This window comes from Podarcis vaucheri (assembly GCF_965113315.1).
Source record: "Podarcis vaucheri genome assembly, chromosome: 12".
In the NCBI taxonomy this organism is placed as follows: Eukaryota; Metazoa; Chordata; class Lepidosauria; order Squamata; family Lacertidae; genus Podarcis; species Podarcis vaucheri.
The window spans coordinates 36,949,527-36,970,297 of NC_138750.1; the positions used below are offsets into that span (position 1 = coordinate 36,949,527).

The following is a 20,771-nucleotide window of genomic DNA, read 5'->3' on the forward strand; positions in this document are numbered from 1 at the left end:
CCTAGGGAGCATAAAGTAATGCTTGGAATATCCTTCTTGAAATTCTATTACTGAGTGGGATCCTGGGATCTCACACACCCTGGAGTGTCAGCAATGGTGTTTTGATGGTGGAATGACAGCCTCTTGGGATCTAGCTGGCATTGTCACCTTCCTTTTCTTCTAGGTATTTGAATAATCTGGGAACACGGATCTGTGCAATGGTATGGGGACAATGGATTGATTCTGTACTGTTCCAAGTATTGTTGTTTAAATGCCATTTATGTAATTTTAAATGCTGCACACACACACCCCCCCTTTGAGATCATCCATGATGAAGGGTGGAAAAAAAGTAAGCTACTAGAAAGAGATTCCACAAGCCCATGCATTAGTGTACAATATTTATTACTTTCCCATAATTTGTGGTCAATTCCTTTGACAAGACAGATTTCATTCTGAAATGAACTTACATTTGCAAGGAAATAAAAAGGCAATGAGCTTAAACATTACAGTAATATTTTGCTGATGCACACTCTTAAAGGACATGCACAATTCATAATCTGAAGACTCTGAACAAAGTTCTCTTTATATGGGTTCATAACCGCCTTTTGAGCAAAGAAGGGTGAAGTACTGCATTAGCAGCCCTTTAACAAAAAGACACAAAAAACCCCCACAAAAAACACCAACTAAATATATTAATATCTCAGCTTGTTTCCTTCTAATTTTGATTAGCCATATAGTACACAATTAAGGAAAATATACAGCCAAAATGGTACAACAGTGCCTTCCTGACAACTGAAGAAACAGAAAAGACAGTATAAAAATTGCATTTGAAAAGCCCACTGCACTGATTCAAAGTGCCTTCAAAGTCAATAGAAATACGGCACACATTTTCCCCATTTAACCAAACTCCATCAATAGTCCGTTAGAGATACCCTTGTTCTCTTCATTGGTTAAAAAAACAAAACAAAAACCCTGCAATCTCTCTCCTATTATCTTTTAGGCCTATCAATGTCGTCGATAGCTGCTAACAGTTTTTGTCGTGCTTTTTTGTTGATGTGGGTCCCCAGACAAACATTCACCAGATTAGTCAACTGCTTGGCAGAATACTCCTGGGCAAAGAAAGCAAATCACATTTTAGTTTCAAGCAAGCGGAATGACACTGCCCAGAAAATAAGAAATGTATTGCTAAAAGAAAAAGAAAAGGAAGAAAATGAACCAAGGCAGAACCTGTCACTTTCTGAAGAAATATTCAAAGCCACACATGTGGCTATTATTTGTGGTTGTGAAGCTTAGAAGGGTGTTTTGCAACAAGTACGGCAGATTATCACGGGGAAATGCTTACAGTTTTAGTCAAGCGTTGGATGGGATGCAGTTCTGTGAATATTTAAACATCTTAAGGCACTTAAAATTTATTTTCCATTCTTCGGGGAAAAATATGTGAAACTGGCTAAGACTGAAAACAACCATGAAAGCAGATACTAAGAAAACAACACTGTTTCGGCAAATCTGTTTTTAGTGCTTCTGCTCACAGTTCCAATTTAGCTTCACCTAAAAGGATTTGAGGGGGGAAATTCAGCAATATTGTACCTGATCAAAAGATGAACACATTTCTTAAATAGTGTTTTAAGAAGGATAATTGTTAACTCTTACAAAAACACAGAAATGTGCCAGGGCACAGCTGCCTGTTTAAACAGAGCTCTCTCTTGCTTTAGACACTGCCAGAACATTTGAGTGATTATTTAACAGAGGTAAAGCTTTTAACATTTCTCTTGGGTAAGGGAGAAGGGTGGAAATGCTCTCAAAGTGGGTTTACGCTCATCCAAGAAAAGTAAATGTCTAGCCAGATTGAGAGCAATCCAGGATTACTGACTCAGTGCAACATTTGCAAGTTTTTAAAAATAATAATAATAAAAATGCAACCATGCACCGTTCCAACCAATGTATGGTGAGAATAACTAGGATTCTAACTTCACTGTTTAGAAGCTGCAATAGTCTCAGAATGAGGAGTGTACAAAAATAGCACTTTTAAAAAAGGCTCACATTTAGCAGAGCTATGTAAGTTCCAATGCAGACTATTTGGATGGATAAAGAGGCTGAAACAAGATTTGTGGAAGAAGTCGCTGAGAGTTAGGTAGGGAGTTATTACCCAATGTTAAAAGAAAATAATCTGCCAAGACATTTTTCCCCCCTTTTGCTCTGGATGATTAATTGGTGACCTTTGGTGGGTTTGCGCACTGTGTGCCTCAGATGTCTTGTTGAGTGAGAAAAGTTATGCACAGCTCTGAAACATCCAATTCACTTTGTTTCCACATTTCCTTTGGTGCAAGCATATGGACTCCTTCCCAGCCTATTACCACCCAGAATCTCTTACGAGCTCACAGCTATTGTGCTACAATTATAGCGCATCATCAATAGAGCATAACATGATTGGGACTCATTTATGTTTACTTACACCAGCCTTGGACAACCTAGCATATATATATGGAAGCGATTGTTCCAGTTTTTGAACATTCTTTCAGAAGCTGGACGTCCGACAGGGCTTCCGCGGCTTCCGATTGGCTGCAGGAGCTTCCTGCAGCCAATCAGAAGCTGTGGTTTGGAAGTCAAACATTTAGGAAGTCGAACAGACTTCCAGAAAAGATTCTGTTCAACTTCCAAGGTAGGACTGCATTAGCGCACCCAAAGAACTTAACAGCTGTGGCCTCATGGATATAGATCTGATAAATCCTAAACCTACAAGTAACAGAAAAGAGATTGCTTTTTATGGAAGGTACTTGGAGAACATTTTAGTCCCTTAATTTATTCAGTACTGCATTTACATACCACCCATGTAATTAAGTTCCCAGGGCAGTTTATGAATCTACAGGCTTACAGTGATCTATTCTAACTTTCATGATTTTAAAATAAATTGATTTAATAGTTTAATATCTATAAGCTTTCATGTGTATAGTAAAACAAGGTATAAAAATAGTTATAGGATAAATAACCAGAAAATGAGAAAGCAGTTGTTTTTCTGACTGATGTATTATTCTCATTGCTTTCTTATACAACAACGCCAAAGTTATGGGTCAATTCCTTAATGATGCAACCAACCGCAGAAATGATCAAGAACTGTTCCTAATGGGCCTTCTAAACTTAGTATATTAAGCAGAAAGGAAGCAGTACTGGGAACAGACTGTTACAGAATGGAAAAGCACCAATCAAAAAGAAAGGGAAAAACACAGAAGCCAGGATAGGGGGTGGGGAGAGAGACACGCACCTCCATTATGCTAGGAAAATAGCTTCTTGAAATGAGCCCAACCCATTTCAGTTGTCAGACCCTTCTTTAGGGACTCATATCAGCCTGGGAGCCTATACCCTTCCTTGAAAGATTTAAACCCTATTTGGAAATCTTCCCTCTCATGTGATTACACACACACTGGCAAGAAAGTGCTGGGAAGTCGTCGTCCCCAGCACATTTTTTCTAAACCAGGGATCCCCATATGATTTCCAACATTTGCTGTGACAAATAGTAGAGGCTCCTAGCTCCAATCAAATGCCCTTCAGCTCTCAATATGGGGCCTGTAATGCGTCTGAGGAGGGTGGGGCTTGTCAGTGTGCCCCCCTATTCTCCCTCATGTGATTATAATGACATGAGGGAAATAAGCCTAGTGCTTATTCTCTCTCTCTCTCTCTCTCTCTCTCTCACGGGCCTTTTTATCATGGGGCAAGTGACTTCAGACCAAGTGGATAGGGAGGAGAGCAAGTTTATCGCTTTCCTTGCCAGCCACCTCTGCTTAAATTACATGGCCTCCACTGTTGCCTCAAGGATATTCCCCACAATTCCTACCCAATGAGAGGAACTAAAAATCCATGTCTTACCCTGTGCTCCTTGATCCAGCGTTCCATGTCATTTTCAGTCAAATAATAAGCCTTGATGTAGGTTTCAACAAATTCCTTATCCGGAATAGGTCTAATATCCGTGAGTTTCTCCAGCTTCATTAAAAATTGCTGAAAGTCCAGTTGCATCAAGGCACGCCCCTCGTTGCTACACTTTTTGACATTTGCGTAACTAAGACAGACAAGCAACAGATAAGTGTGCAGTCGTGGTTGCGCGGTAACTACTCTGACGTCCTCATCTTTGTGGGCACATCGCCGCAGAATGCAGTAAAGATATCAAGCTGCTATTGGAGGCTGATGTATTTACAGAGGACTAAAGGGACAACTCTCACATCACTTGTGAATACTCTTCTCTTGCCCTTCAAGACGGCAATTGGTTTGGAAAATGAATGGTCTGAATTTGAATCTAGGGAACAAGTATGGGGTGCACCTAAACAGCCCAAAGTGATATTAATACTTCTGCAGTGATAAATTCTCTTGGTTAAATTGATGTTGGAGGGGTTGTAGCTTAGTAGGAGAGCATCTGGCTTGCTTGCAGACATTCCCAGGTGAACCCCTGGCGTCTGCAGGTAGGGCTGGGAATGGTGCTGTCAGAAACCCTGGAGAGCCACTGCTGGACTGAGCTAGATGGGCCAATTGTTTGATTACTATGTTCCTAAGAACCTTGAGGTGCCGTAGCAGCTGTTCTGACCCAGTAATGAAGTGAGCAAGGAAAGGCTTCCCCTAATAAATAATATTGTTACACATGCACCGTGGCTCTGTGCTCAAGCTCAGTTCAAGAATTCTATTCCTCATGACTCCTATGCAAGGCAGCTGATGGACACACGTGGTGTGATCACTGCAGAACTTGAGATATAACCTGGAGACGATCTTCCCAAGGAATGGGGACCCTTGGCCCTCCAGATGTTGTTGGACTTCAACTCCCTTCATCCTTGACCACTGGCTATGCTGGCTGGATGTGATGAGAGTTAGAGATCCACAACATATAGGAGGCCTGAAGATTCCCCATCCTTGATCCAACTCAAGGCTAAAGCAGGGTCCACACAGTTCAAGCTTCTCTGATTAATTAGCTCACATCATCCAAATTTTAAGGTTTTACAAGAAAAGAGCAGGGTCGAACCATGTGCTACAAGGCAAGGAGAGGGACCCACAAAAAATTAGAAAAGGTGTCATTATCCACTTACCCTTCTACAATAGTTCTATTAGCTAGTCGTATACAATGCTCCCAAAGAATATTTGACACTGGCAATGGAATACGAACTCTCTTAGAAACCTCATTCAGCTGCCTGTTAAACTGTTCAAATTCCTAATAAAACATAAAGGGAATATTAGTCAGTGGTGGCAATACATACAAAACATACCTATCTAGACACAAAAACTCATTTATATAGAGGGAGCAAAGGGAGGCACAAATCACAATGATACAAAATGGAGAGAAAATGGATCTCATTTATCGTTATCATGAGGGTTGCCGCTAAACTCCCTTATCATCTAAAATGCTGTAGCTGAATTAAGATTTGCTTTTGGAACATGGGGAATGTTCATATGGCATGAAGTGTGTTCACGCTGCTACTTTATCCTTGGTCAGCCCATTGGTTCAGCTAGGTCTGCTCTGATTGGAAGAAGGCTTTGCAGGGTCTCAGGTAGGAGGTGGGTCTTTCATGTCACCTGATACTTTAACTGCTGATGCCAGGGTTTGAACCTGGAGCTTTCTGCATGGAGGCTTACCTAACTTAACCTAGGCTAGTATGTGCTGATGCTTCTAGTGCACTCCAGGGCATGCCACCACTTTTCATACTGTAGCTTCCATAGTTTTGGAGCAATTAAATAGTCCAGCTGGGTGTGTGGCAAGAACCTGGCTCATGCTGTGATATCCTGCACATATGTGGGAGTATCCTAGACCACACAGCTCATGGATCTACAGCTCCAATGATACTTCACAAACATGGATATGGAGTAGCCAATCCAGTAAATTCAACTTATTACTGAATCAGAATTGGCAGGATTTGTCCATCCCTAAAGAATACAAATATAAACTCATAAAATGCACTACATGCAACACATACTAAACATATTTTTATTATAGTCGGCCTGCGTGAAGTGTGAGTTACTAAGGAAAAAGTTAGTCTCAATTAAGGATTAAAATTGGGAAGAATTAGTACGGAATAGTAGCCTACAAATGGAATTCATAAAAATATATAATTTGGTGATTGGATAAAATTAATTCACATATCCCCAAGTCAGTTATTCTTGTCCAGGAAATGTAAGGACAACAGAAGACAAAGGCTACCATCCTATGCACACTCACTTGCAAGTAAAGTGGGACTTACTTCTGCTTATGATTGTACTAGTGAAGGACTAATGCTTACAGGTACGTCTGGGAACGCAGATAGTCTTTAGCAGATAGACATAAAACTCATAATGGAAACGAAAAGAGGGAAGGTAATTGCAGACGATTACTCCTCAAGGTCAATCTGACCAGATTCTGGCACCACCAACAATTAATTAAATTAAGCTTGGCTTTCCTTCTATATTTGTGGTCTCTTGTGACAGGCTTTTCATATTTCCAGCTAAGAGAGTCCCATCATGCTCTTTGTTAATGATATATACCAACTCATGAACCGAATTGAACTCCAGCAGGTCTCCTACTCTCACTGCTGGCAAGCTACCCACAAGTCTTCAGCTTTAATAATGGGAAAACAAATATTTTTAGCTCTAGCAACGCCAACAAAAAATTGGTTAGAGCAAAACATCCAGCTGAGAATGTGCTGCACAGGATATATAAGAAGGCACCAAGAGAAATTATTTCTGTCTTTGTTAGGTCATTAAAATGCAATGCAAGAAAAGAGATACTCACCTTTAAAAGAGAATCTACATAAATGTTGTGTTGTGACATGATTTCTTTCACATCCCATTTCACATTTGCCATTAGCAGCAGCATCTGTTCATAATCAATTGCTTTAGCAGCTACAATCCAGTATATAGGCTTACGGAGTTCACTGGCTGTTGAAACCGTCTGGAACGCAAGGAGAATCTGGTGTAATTAACAGCATTTTCTTCCTATGGTACAGGAAAACTTCAGATAAACTGCACAACATATCACTGTGTCATGCAGGTGATATAGCCATTCAGGAGAAATCAACGAATTCCACCCTTAAAAAATAAAAACAGTGGATGTGTGCAGAATCCTGACCTGTGAATAGAACTGCTGAAGAAAAGGTTTCTTGGCTGGAGGCATTACAGCATCAAGATGAGACTGGAGGAACTCAAACTGCTCAGCTAAAAACACTCTGAGAAACAAAAGAGAAAAATCCATTGTGACCTCGGTACAAATATTAGAAAAAGTTATTGCCTCCGGAAGATAATACAAGAGCCTTTTGGACCAGATCCCTGTCTACGTCGTATCCTGCAGATACAACTCCCAATATCTTTTGTGATGACGTCTAGATTTAACGGCTTTAAAAGGGAATTAGTCAAATTCATGAAGCATAAGCCGACCAGTGGCTATTAGTCATGATAGCCATATGAACACCCCCCACCCATCTTCAGAGATAATATGCTTCCAAATAGTAATTGCTAGGGAACAACAGCAAGAGAGGCCTTCTGCGTCCTGCACGCAGCTATCTCTTAAGGACCTGGTTTGCCCCTGACGCAAAGAGGATGCTAGACTAGGGAGGCCTAGGCTAGGGGGCTCAATTTTTTTAGCTCTTGCTCACTAATTTTACGAACCACATATCTCTGTAAGAAATCTCCCAATGGCGCCAACGCTTTGTCTCTGTTACAAAGTGATAACAAATGATTTCTGAATTAAAATGCTCCATTTGCTATGAGCACGAACACAGACAAAAATGTAAACAACAGAACATGGTGAAACAAAGCAGTTGGCAACGCAACCAGGTAACTGAATATAGCTGGAGAAGTTCAGGCAAGTATTTTGTCTGATATGGAGTGGCACTCTCAGGAGGCTGCGGTCCAGCGCTACCCAGTGGGCCAAAAGAGTTGCTCTAATATTGATCTTAAAAATAAGATACATTTTTAAGTCAAAAGGATGCAGAAAAGCTGGGAATGCATCCATTTTAAGCATCACCACAGACAGAGAAGGATGGGATTGAGGATAAATTAGTATAGTCTGAACCATGAATCCCTCGTTTAACCCCAGCGATTTATGCTCTTATCGTGCACAAAGCGTCATAGCCAATGACAGAAAGTTAATACCACGAAGACCCCACTTGAAGCGGTTCAACAATTGGAGGATGAATCTAAAAACGAATCTGCAAGTGTCCATCGTAATAATTAGAAAGAAACACGGTTTGACAGTCAACGCACAAGGATTCTGTGGCAACCACTCTCTCTGCCAAGCCATATAAAGTGCTGCCTGATGTCAAGACGACAAGGTGGCTGAGATGGGGGGTGGGAACCTTTTCCTTTCTTTCTTCAACAGCAGTCAGCGTTCCAGCGGCATCTGAGGAGACCTCCTGCAGAGGGAGGGAGGGAGGGAGGGAGGGAGGGAGGGAGGGGAGCAAGGAAGACAGGCATCAGAGTTATTGAAACATGATGAACACAGCCTAAGGTATTCAGGCAACGGAAACTGGCACGTCTCGTTTCTATCTAGCTGAAACACAGGGTCCTCTGGGGACTAAACCACGCTATTGCTGAAATTTAAGAATCCAGGAGGCAGATAATCTGACCACAAGAATCCACACACTTCAATGGGCTTCTAAAGGCCGGGAAGCCTGAGATTTGAGAAGCATAATTAATAAGACAGCTCTTCGTCCTCAAGGGTAGCAAAATGAACGTGTTCATTCAGGAACTTTATACTACTCACCTTCAACCCTGCAGCTGTTTTGTGGATAATCGAGGAATCCATTTACTAAGCTATGATTTTGTTAAATCTCACAAACACTGCATATATAAACAAAAATGTGGGGTTTTGGGGTGTGTGTTTTTTTTAAGCAATGGCCTTCTGGCTTTGTTCAGCAGGGAAGTCTGTTTCTGATGAAGCCTCACCTTCATGTTATTCAAATGACTACCTAGAAGAGAAACCTGACTGGAATGCATTCATCCCTCACAGCGGAAGAGATTCATCATGTACTAGAATTCTCTGTGGGTTTCTCGTCGCTCCAAGCAAATAAAATGCACAAAGTTTTAGGAAAGAATCAATTACTATAAGTAAGTTATATGAAACCAAGATTAGAGGGAAGAGAAACATGGGCAACAAATAAACAATGTTCTCTTGCAGTATTTGGAACAGGGATATATAACCCCAAAATTAATCTGAATGATTTACAGCATAGTAAGTTTTGATAAAGTCATTTTCTGTCCACATCCACAATAAAATGGAAACCTATATCATATTTAAAGCTCCAAGAGGAACTATTTTCTAGATACACTACTGGATAGCAGGTGCCAAGCAGATACATATTTCAACCACTATTTTGATTATACAGAATGACTGAGGCTGGGATTGAAATAGCTGTTTAAAGTTACAATCACCTGCACTAGCTCAATGGGTTTCTTTTTTAAAACAAACAAACAAACAAAAACAATGTTTTCTTTGGACAGCTGATCTCACTATACTTCAAACTCCCATTGAATTTCTACAGTGAAATACATCAATGAATGGAGGATATAGCAGATCAGTGCTTTTTCTAAAATAATGTTTATAGGTACTCTCACTTTGACTCAAGAAAACCACCATTTTATAGTTCAAATCGGGAAAAATAAATACAGTAAATGGACAAAAGTACAAAGATTAACAAAAGGTTTAGGTGTATGCGTCGCCCTGCGCCCCCCCCCCCCCAGAAAAAAGCATTGTAGCCGCTACTTATTTGTGTGGTCATCTGTGAGTTATTTCACTTTGTCATAAGTGAAAATGTGATCAGAGTTTCACCAAGTGGCCAATCTACTAACCACATTTCAAAAACAGGGATAAAGTGCCAGCGACATTTGGGGACCCTACAGGGAGGGGCAGAGTGATTGTAAAAATGGAAAAGGTGAGATCTTATTCCCAATGCTGCCTATGGATGGCATAGTTCTAACAGCTGAATACTAGTTCCACTAAGCAAGCAATGGCATATGCTAGTGCAAAACTTAAGACACCAAGTACTAAAACACAGGGATACCCTCTAGCATCAATTAAGTGAAATCTTGCAAACCAAGCAAAACTCTGCAGATTTGCAACAACAATAAATAGACCTGAAGATCTAAATGTTTTTAACGTCCAGACTTTTCTTCAGTCATAAAATATGTGCACCTTCTCTTAACAACCGCACTTTGTCAAAGTATTTATATTACAGCAAGCACCTCATCAAATGCATTGCTGTGCTGTCTCCCCTGCACATTAAAAAGATGGAAAGCTGTGCCCTATAAAAAGAACATTAAAGAATAAGACATCAAGAGTTTGCAAGGAGAATAACAAACAAACAAGGTGTTTGGGTCAAAGGGGTTGTTACTGCGGAGAAGGGGCCAAGCAGTTTGAGCTCAAAGACAACTCTGTCTATTCCACATCAGTAAACTTTAAAGCCAGAAACCTATTTATAAATTAAAAATGAAATGTGGTTCATGAGTGAAACACCTTTCGAGTGAGCAACAAATCACAGCACAATAATTGTTTGACTGCTAATGCATAACAAAGGCATTTAAAAAGAAAAATTGAAAATCCACTATGAAACAAAGAAACAGAAGATTGAAATTCTTTAAAAAAACCAATTTCTTTGATATGATTCTCCATGACCAGAATTACAATTTTGACCTTCAGTCTATTGGCTGCTTCAAATTACACTGAGGAAGAAGTGTGTAATGACTGGAATAATGTATTAAAACGAAAATTTAAAGTGGGCCATTTTTACCTGTGGCAAATTCAGATGCTGCAAGTGGGACTGTTCCAAATGGCAGTGTGGGCTACTTTCTTACCCCCCACCCCTCACAACAGAGACTGTAGCATGTGCTTGGATTATGGAAAAGAATTGGCATGTTAGCCTTTCCTACCAACTTCACCCAACTCCTCTCAATTTGCATTGCAGGGCCATCTTGAGTGTCCCACTGTCATATACAAACTTCTTTTGTTAATATTTGATTTTACTAAGGTATCTTCCATTAGAAACCCAAAAGGATTCTTGAGACACCTCTAATTTTCCCTGTTTGACCCACCTATCTCAGGAACCTAGGAAGCTGCCTTACAGCTGTATATTTAGTTGATATACTGATTGGAAGCGGCTCTCCAGAATTTCATTAAGGGTTGCTTCCCAGTCCTATCTGGAATTGACCCTAGGACCTTCTGCATAAAAAAGATGTTCTACCACTAAGTCTATGGTCCTTTTCCTAAACTCTGAAACTATATCAGAATGAGTAGCTCAATCTTGCTGTTGTCGGCATCTGTCTGTCTCGAGAGACAATGGAGGGCACCTCCAGAGGTGATGTTAGCAGCACCAAAGTGACCTTCCGAGGGCGCAAGCGTGGGCAGTGTGCATGGAGGTCCTCTTAGCCTCACTGATGTGGTCCAAAGAAAGCAGAGCAATATGTTTGGCACCAGCTGGGCTGCAGGAGTTACCAGAAGGAGGTGTACAAGGCACCATCCAACCACCTTAGGGACTCTTTTCCGGGTTTGAGAAGGGTTTACCCCTGACTCTTTTCTTCTCCCGAAGATATCCCACAACCATTTTGTCTCTGGGGACTGGCCACAATTCACTGGAGAATTCTCAGCTACTAAGATGACTTCAAAGTCTGCCCAGTTTCTTAGAGATGCCTTTGTCTTCTTGCCTGTGTTGTCCATTGGAAAGGACTTGCTAGAGCACAACAGGTAACGTTCAATTATTTTCCGGGAAGGTTCTCTTGGGCTGCATTGATAGGAAAGCCAAGCATCTCCCTCCCCTTTCTGCAGGGCCTTTCCTTGCATCAGGGGCTGCTCTGAATGAAGCTCTGCTACCCAGAGAAATGCCAACTTTGCAGCTCCTGTCCTAATTCACTGTTGGTGGGCAGAATGCAGGCACTACCATCAGTTGAAGAGGCCCCATACAGCGCAGAATGCCATTCATGCCACCCATGGCAGCAGGGGAGTCTATGAATAAAGAAGAGGTTGCATAGCATTCATGAAGACAGGGCTTTCAGTCTAACTATACAGGGACTGTGATGGAAAACAAACTTTCCAAAGGTCTGCTTTGCTTGGGGTACAGCAGTTTTGCAATTTTAAAGCCATAGATGTGTCAAGAAGACAGTGGCAAATAAACTACATTAAATCAGAGCATCCAACTGTTCGTGGATATTTCCACCAGCATTGAAAAGCCCCCCCGCTCTCAGTATTTTTTATGGCTGTATTGAAATGAGGCAAAAGTGTCTATCTATTGGGATTGAGGTTAATGGCTTTGTCTGTCTTCAGTGACATCAGCACATAGCCGGATCTCATTGGCTATGTAGTTCATGAAATCGTCCAGAGTTGCCAGAATAGCAGCAGAGCAATGGGAGTGAAAAATATGGGGTGGGTGGGGTTAGAGGAGATTAACATCCACAGAATTTAGGATTCTTTCAAGAAGTATATTGGTCCTCTGAAAGCAAGCTTTTGACCCCCCCCCAAACTGAAAGAGGAGAACATTCAGTACAGTCCAAGCAACAGTGCTCCAAAGTGACAAATTGATTTGATATAGAGTAAGAAAAGAACAAAGGCAGGCTTCTAGCATCCAGAGACATAAAATTCCTGAACAAACATAACCCATTGACCCAAAATGTCGAGGACATATACTGACTGCCTGACCCTTAATGACATTTTGCTTCTTTAGGGTATCGTTCCATGCTTCTACAATACACTGAGAAAGGTTTTTACTTTTGAGATAGCAAAAAGCAAGTAGACGTTGCAAGAAGCCTTTCATTATACAGCTAGCATTTGTGCCTTTGAAAAACACACACAAAAAATGAGGTGGGGGAGATTTTCTGTCTCAAGTGTTTCCCACTTTCAAAAGAGTGACATTTCCTTCTTTCATTTTCTCCTTCATTGAGCAGGAAAACAAGAAGGACCTTTGAGCAACTGTCAGGTTTACAGGTGCCATTCAGGTTGAAAAAGCATCAAGTCTCAGCAGCTTTTGTACTGTATCACTCCTTGTAATGAGAAAGGAGGTAGACAGATCATTGACTGGTACGTTACAAAGGCTTTTGGAGTATGCAATTTTCACCACTGGCCACAGGAACAAACTTGATGAAGAGCTCCTTTTCACATTTAGCAGTATTTGTACTACACACACACACACACACACACACACACACACACACACACACCATCTAGGAATATGATGCCATCTTTCTTTAACATACATTGTGAAACAAGTGGTAAAATCCAAGAAGTCTGGAACTAACCATTCACAAACAATAAAACCTAACAGTGGAGGCCCAGACAGATTACTGTACTCACCTGAGATAGAAATTGTTAATCTACTCAACCATACTGAAAATAACTGAGATGCAAGTTGAGCCAACTACTGGTCTCACAAACTGGATTCCAAGTATATAAATCCACTCCCAGTTTGGGTTACTCAAGTTATGTGTCCACATCCTAGATTTCCCAGGGTTCTTTTTTAAGGCAGCAGGCCTCCACTCGCACTGAATTACAAAGATGGATGTTAATATGAAAGATTCCTTATAATAAGTTTGGGTTCAACAGGATGAGACAAGCTTTTGTGGGATAACCAGCCTCATATAACCAACATGTTTAATTAATGCATGAAGGAAGAAGAAGAAGAAGAAGAAGAAGAAGAAGAAGAAGAAGAAGAAGAAGAGTAGTAGTAGTTTGGATTTGATATCCCGCCTTTCACTCCCTTTAAGAAGTCTCAAAGCGGCTAACATTCTGTGCCATAGAGTAAGCTGTCCTGCCAGGCTTAGTTCACCTTAAGAGAGACTAGGTAATCAAGACCTTGTCCCCCTTCATTCTACCTGAGAAGCTGAATGTGTGAGGAGATCTGAGCTGGCTACTCCAGTTTAGGACCGCATGGCTCTTACAAGCCACACTTGAGTTCCTATATCAATAATTTAGTGATTTTAAATCTCTGCTGGGGTTCTCACCAAAGAGTACTTGTCTCAAACTTGGATTTTGGAATTCTCCTTTTATACCTAATTTTTATCTTGCAACCAACATAGCATTTTTATTAATTAGTAGTGGGGACAGCAGCTAGTTTTCTGCTGGAGCTTCCACAGCGAGTCAGACTTCACACACACACACACACACACACACACACCCCTTACACCATATTGCAGCAATCATCTTTAAACTCCTATCCTAATGTTTCTTGTAATGAAGTGTTTCTAAATTGCAACAACCACTACTTTCCTTTTATATCTCCCAGTCGTAAAGCCCGGAAGAAATATTCAGCAACTTCTACAAACTCTTGGAGTAAGAATTCATAATGTGGGTTTTCTCTGACTTATACCAGAGAATGCAGTAACCTATTTAAGGTTACATGAGAACTGAGAATTCTTTTAAGGTTCCTGGAAGTCAAAGAAAATTCTACCTTAATAAATCCATAAAACTAGGGTCATATTCAACTGGCACATAAACTAGCCATAAAAAAATTAATGAGTAGCACAATCTTCTGAAATTTCACTCAGAAGTCAGTCCCCAAAAGTTCAAAGGTATATACTAGCAGCTAAGTATTAGTCAATGAAACAATAACACAAAGTTTTCATTAGTCCACTTCCTGTTTTGCCAAGTAGATGACAAAAGATATACATTACTCTTCAGCAATTCTTCCCGCTAAATATGAAAAGGAGACTGCTACTTTTCTAAAGTCTAATTATATTCAGCCTCGAAAATCTAAAAATTTATATCTGCCTCCTCAAAGGAGTTATCTGCACGCACTTCAGTGCAGAGCCATCAAAATATACAAGCACATGTACAGGAACTAATATCTCACCCTTCATGGTGATGGATGATGTTAATTAAAGCTTTATTTACTAACCAATGCTTTCCCGGGGCAAGAGCAATTTTGCAAAACCAAATGTGCCCTTTTTCTACTATCAGTCCTAAAAGTTGTCTTTCAGTTTAATGTAAAACAATCGATGAGAAAGAAAGAAGCAAGATATGGTTTCATAAGGACTCCACTGAGAACAATATGGCCTGAGTTTGAAGACACAACCGGGAATAGCAAGAGCTTTTTACCTATATACTGACTAGAGTCCAATTTAACACACAAAACAAACCTGGTGGGTAAAATGAAGGCCACATAATCAGTTTGGCTTCAAATTCTCCCATTACCATTACAACGTATGACAGTACCTGAAACCGAGTCAAATCGTTAGTCAGTCTAGCTCAATACTAAAATTCCTTCCAGTAGCACCTTAAAGACCAACTAAGTTAGTTCTTGGTATGAGCTTTCGTGTGCATGCACACTTCTTCACTTCTTCTTGTGTATCTGAAGAAGTGTGCACGCACACGAAAGCTCATACCAAGAACTAACTTAGTTGGTCTTTAAGGTGCTACTGGAAGGAATTTTTTTATTTTGACTATGGCAGACCAACACCTATCTGTAACTAGCTCAATACTGTTTACTCTAACTAGAAACAGTTCTAAAAGGCAATGGTGGCCGGTGTTCACTGACACTGGTGGGGTGGAAAGCAGGGAGGCCAACAGTAGGTGGCGCCAGAGCCAAATGACTGGCGGAGCTGACTAATTCTAGCTTTGCCTCCTCCCTGTTGAGTTCTACAAAGGCAACACTGAACTGAGCGCTAAGGAGGAAGAAGCTAACTGCCAGTCCCACCCCATAGAGTGGTTGTAATGAGAAGGCAGGTAGGCAGAGGCTGCTTGAGGGAAGACTGCAGTTGACTGGGCAGCATCCTACTGGCCCTAATAGGCTCAATCATTAAAATAATTAAGCTCAATCATTAAAATAATTAGTTTGTGGGGGAACACATTTGGTACAAACACCACCACCATCTAAGTTATAAAAACAATTTATTCTTAGTATCTCAATCACAGCATCTTGTGGTATTTAACTCAAATACTGAGACAGAACAGGCAACCAATTTTTTTTCAATGGATCGACATATAATGGGTAAAATAAATAAAGTAATTAGTAGTATATTCGATTTGGCTGCAGCAACAACAACAAACATTTTCACTCCTGCATTGGAATACCAGCAGTCATCCCTTCAAGATACAGTGGTACCTCTGGTTATGAACTTAATTTGTTCCGGAGGTCCGTTCTTAACCTGAGGTACCACTTTAGCTAATGGGGCCTCCTGTTGCCGCCATGTCACTGGCACGCGATTTCTGTTCTCATCCTGGGGCAAAGTTCTTAACCCGAGGTACTACTTCCAGATTAGCGGAGTCTGTAACCTGAAGTATTTGTAACCCGAAGGGTGTTTGTAACCCAAGGTACCACTGTATCTACTATGGTCTTACTTAAAATCCATAAAAGGCCTACATAAGGAAGGCCAGTATTTGAAGGTAATGTGCCCTGATTTGATCTTTCTTAAACTTGCAACATCACCACAAGAAATACATGCTATTCATAGCCATAACTATGTTTGTGGACTTCACTGCCAGAAACCCATTCTGTCAGGTCACAACAATGAATGGCCTAACACCAAAAACCCTTCAACAGTTACAATTGCCAGTTTATTTTGACATCTCTGTGCCCAGCACTCCACCCTTCATTTTCCATCCGGCATAGCTTGAAAGGATGTTACCATCCATTTAACTTATTTTCAACTCTGGTTGCGATAGACGGCATCCCAAGTTTAGCTCCGAGAACAGCAGACATGTCCTACTTTCCCCCCTCAAAAGTTCACCCTGCAAGATTTCCAAATGAGATTTTGGCCATCTCTCCAGAGCTTGGCCTCATGGAATAACTGAACTAAGACAAAATCTAAACACAATGATCTCCAGTTGCCATTCTTTGCTAAGTAATTTTTTGGAAACTGATAAACTGGTGTTTAAACAGTTGCTGTTGTTTCTAGGAGAACCAATTGTTCAATATAAAACTCAAATATCTAAATGACTGGACTTGATACATTACTTGATCATCAAGCCGCCATTTCCATTTCTGGAATCTGCTACCAAAAAACTACCAAAAAGATCGGCTGCTCCTTCTGACTCGGAAACTTCACCTAGTTCAAAATGTAGCAGCCATATTACTGATGCAACTAATGGTTGCCAGTTAGTTTCCAGGTCAATTTCCAGGAGCTCATTTTGGGGTTCAAACTCTAAATAATTTAGCCCCTCAATATCTGCAAATACCACCTCCTTCCCTTCAGACCCCCTGGGGAGAAGGACTCTTGATAGTTCTACTGCCCATAGTAGTTCAAGGTGGTGTCCCAGGAGGGGGAACTCTCTGTGGTAGCCCATAAGCTGTGAAATTCGCTCCCCAAGCCTCTGGAGCCTCTATTAAATGTCCCTAGCCTCTGACACCTGAGATACATATTTTTTCAGATCAACCCTATCTTTGTGACTATAATTTGTTTTAAATAGTTTCAGTATTGTAGTTTTTAATTGTTATAACCTGTCCTGGGACCTCATGGTGAAATGTGAGCAAGAAATTTAAACTGAAATAAAAAACTGAAGTCTTTCTCCAATGTGAGAGAGGGAAGAAGATATTCAGATGAGCAGCTTAAGAGGTGAAGTGACGCCAGAGGGGGTTTAATTGCCTATTTTCCACTTTTTTAGAAGGTGCATTAAAAGAATTAGACCCCCTTATCATTATCTGTATTTAGAATTAAATTCTCAATCCTTTTCCTGTGAACAGATGACCTTAGAGTTATCTTAATTCATAAAGAGTATGCCAGACTCCCTCAAATCTAAATGTAACAGGATCCAAAATTGCTTTTGTTTGATGCAACTCATTACTTTTTTGCCACTGATAAAATTGATCAAGAATTTGCCTAACTTGAAAGCAAAATTAGTCTTATTAAAGTTAATGGAGCAATTCACAGTCAACACTGAGCAGGAAGCCATCCAAAATACAGTTGGTCAAAAAGGTAATGGCTAGACGTCATTGCCAATGCAAGATTTCTCAGAAAATTAAGGAATAGAAAGAATAAAGGATCACGGCATTTTATATGCACAAATCTTTCCTAGAGAGTTGTAAAGTGTCAGTGGTAACTTTCTGGTTTTTAAAAAATCTGCTACAGAGAACAGCCTAGAATCTACTAAGGTAAAGGTAAAGGGACCCCTGACCATTAGGTCTAGTCGTGGCCGACTCTGGGGTTGTGGTGCTCATCTCGCTTTATTGGCCGAGGGAGTCGGCGTACAACTTCTGGGTCATGTGGCCAGCATGACTAAGCCGCTTCTGGCAAACCAGAGCAGCGCACGGAAACGCCGTTTACCTTCCCACCAGAGCGATACCTATTGATCTACTTGCACTTTGACGTGCTTTTGAACTGCTAGGTTGGCAGGAGCAGGGACCGAGCAACGGGATCTCACCCCGCCACGGGGATTTGAACTGCTGACCTTCTGATCGGCAAGTCCTAGGCTCTGTGGTTTAACCCACACCACCACCCGCGTCCCTAGAATCTACTAGGAAAACTTATAAATGCCATAGTCAAGCATTCAGTGACCCAATTCTAACTTGACGCTATGCCAAACCATGGCTTAGGTTGAACACGCAGACTGCTGGAGCAAAGCTCCCCCAGTCCTGTTGGAGCTGTGCTACTCTGAGCTAGCACTACACCCAGACCCAGACTTGTGCTTTGTTTCGCTCCAAACAAAAACCACAAGCCCATAAACCAAAGATTATTTTTAGTTTACCACTCAAAGTTTATCAGAAGCAAACAAGCCATGAGCTGCCTGGGTATAGATGCAACAGTAAGCCAAGTCATGGCTTAGTCATAGATGCTGTGGTGGCAGCAGGATCAAGGGAGGACCTCAGAACTTACCACTTTCAATACAGGAACCTGCATATGTGCTTGGCTCCCCCTAAGCCATGGTTTGGCTGACCATTATGTGTGAATGGGGTCGTTAAGCCTTCTGCTACCCTCAACACTGGTGCATTCAGGAAACTGTCAGAAGGGAGAACCTACAGGTGCACATAGACTCTGCTTCCTGATGGTCTGCTGAACATGCAAATGCCAGTGCTGGAGAGCACACAGAAACTGGGAACAGGAAAGACAGACTCACACCCCCCCCCCCACACGTACAGTGTACACATGGAGAAATACAGCAGCAAGTACTTTAGAAATGGCTTGATAGTCCAACTTGTTACCCCTTGGCAAACATGGCTCATTGTGTAGGGATGTGAGACAAAGCCTTCTCTGTAGTAATGTCTTGGTTTTGAAAATTCCCTTGCCCTGGTGGCATGAACAGCCACATCCCTGATGAACATCTGTCACTACTTGACATTTTTACTACCCCAGGTTTAAGATGGATCTAGTTAGCAGCTCTGGATTCTTAAATTTGAACGCTGTCAATTTTGATAGGTTTTCTGATCTTTCATTTCCTTTAGACTTTATGGGAAAAGGTTTCCAATTCTGATCTCATAAGAGCAGTTCTCCCCCATTAAGCATGTACAGCATAAGTTCACTGTAGTGAAAAACAAACTAAATGAAAAACAAATAAGATTTTCTCTCACATATGGGAAAAAACTAAGGTCCATTTTTCTGTTTCTACCCCTGGAAATCCCATTGCTCTGACAAGCTCCTCCGCTTACATATTAACTGCTCTCATTTTTGTTCGGTCTCAGAAATAAAACTGTACCTAGGCTGAAACACAATATATAGATTAAATATACTGTGGGAAGTAAAAAAACAACCACCTTGGTGAGTACCTTTTAGACCAGCCTTCCACAACCTACTGCCTTCCAAATGTACTGAGCTACAACTCCCATCAGGTGGCTGTTACCAAGCTCAGTTTTGGAAGGGGTGGGGGGTAATGAATCAGCATGCATAGTGAAGGTGATCACCCCCCAGAAAATGTGGGATGAAATGGAAGGAAACTTTGCTCACATAACCAAAGTCACTTGAATAGAGACACCAGGGATTAAACACAGAACCCTCTCCGGAAAAAGGAAGCCACAGCTTCCCCCATATAGAAGTTTATGGACTCTTGCGGTGCTTTACAAAGCACTTTTATCACATGGGTTTCACAGAAGGTATCTGTGAGCAGGAGCTATCAGGAATCTAGCATACATGGTTACATATCCTTCCTGGAGAATCCACCTTGGTTTTCCAATTCCAATGTGTTTTCTATATGCGTCTGTCCATACCTGGGTTTATTATGAAACCACACCCATAGAGGGGGGGAACTATATCAAAATGATCTCCCAATTAATACAGATAAAGCCAAACCAAGGCTGCCAGCAGCTCTATGGTGCTTGAACCAGGAACTTGTTCTGTTCCCTAGTACCATTCTATTGAAAGCAAAGAGCAGTGCACCAGAGCTGGTAAATAATTTGTCACCCTCTCCACTGAGGAAAGAAGTATTTGCCTGGTTTTATTGATCAGTTGCGTTTGCGGTTTCCCCTTCCAGAAGGAGCTTCATTTCTTAACCACCTGGGTTGTATTTATTTTCCAAGTAAGGTCTTCACTGAGATAAACTCCTTTAAATTCATAGGAGTTTATCTCAGTGAAGACCTTACTTGGAAAATAAATACAACCCAGGTGGTTAAGAAAGCCCAACAGAGACTCCATCTCCTCAGAGTCTTGCGGAAGAACAATGTCAATCAACATCTGATGATCTTCTACCGGTCAACAATAGAAAGTGTCCTTTCATACTGCATCACAGTGTAGTATGCTGGTTTGACATCATCTGATAGGAAGTGCCTATAGAGGGTGGTGAATACAGCACAAGATATTATGGGCTGTCCCGTGAATCCACTGGATGAAATAGCGGAAGAATGTTGCCTCAGGAGAGTGAGGAAAATTCTCAGGTATGATTCACACCCTGGCTGGCACTTTCTTGATCTCCTGCCCTCAGGCAGAAGATATAGAAGCATGATTAATCT

General features: G+C 41.1%; 1 protein-coding gene across 1 annotated transcript in view; it reads right to left on the reverse strand.

Moving 5' to 3' along the window:
• Positions 1 to 364: 364 nt before the first annotated feature.
• The window catches only part of VPS50 (VPS50 subunit of EARP/GARPII complex), a 76,467-nt gene continuing 56,060 nt past the window's right edge, over positions 365 to 20,771 (reverse strand). Inside the window, exons 23-28 of the mRNA XM_082194144.1 lie at positions 8,185 to 8,333; positions 7,052 to 7,148; positions 6,716 to 6,874; positions 5,043 to 5,164; positions 3,841 to 4,030; positions 365 to 1,088 (exon numbers count right to left, since the gene is read on the reverse strand). Coding sequence (XP_082050270.1) covers positions 969 to 1,088; positions 3,841 to 4,030; positions 5,043 to 5,164; positions 6,716 to 6,874; positions 7,052 to 7,148; positions 8,185 to 8,333 — 837 coding nt within the window. The 3' untranslated portion in view covers positions 365 to 968. The remainder of the gene's footprint in view (positions 1,089 to 3,840; positions 4,031 to 5,042; positions 5,165 to 6,715; positions 6,875 to 7,051; positions 7,149 to 8,184; positions 8,334 to 20,771) is intronic.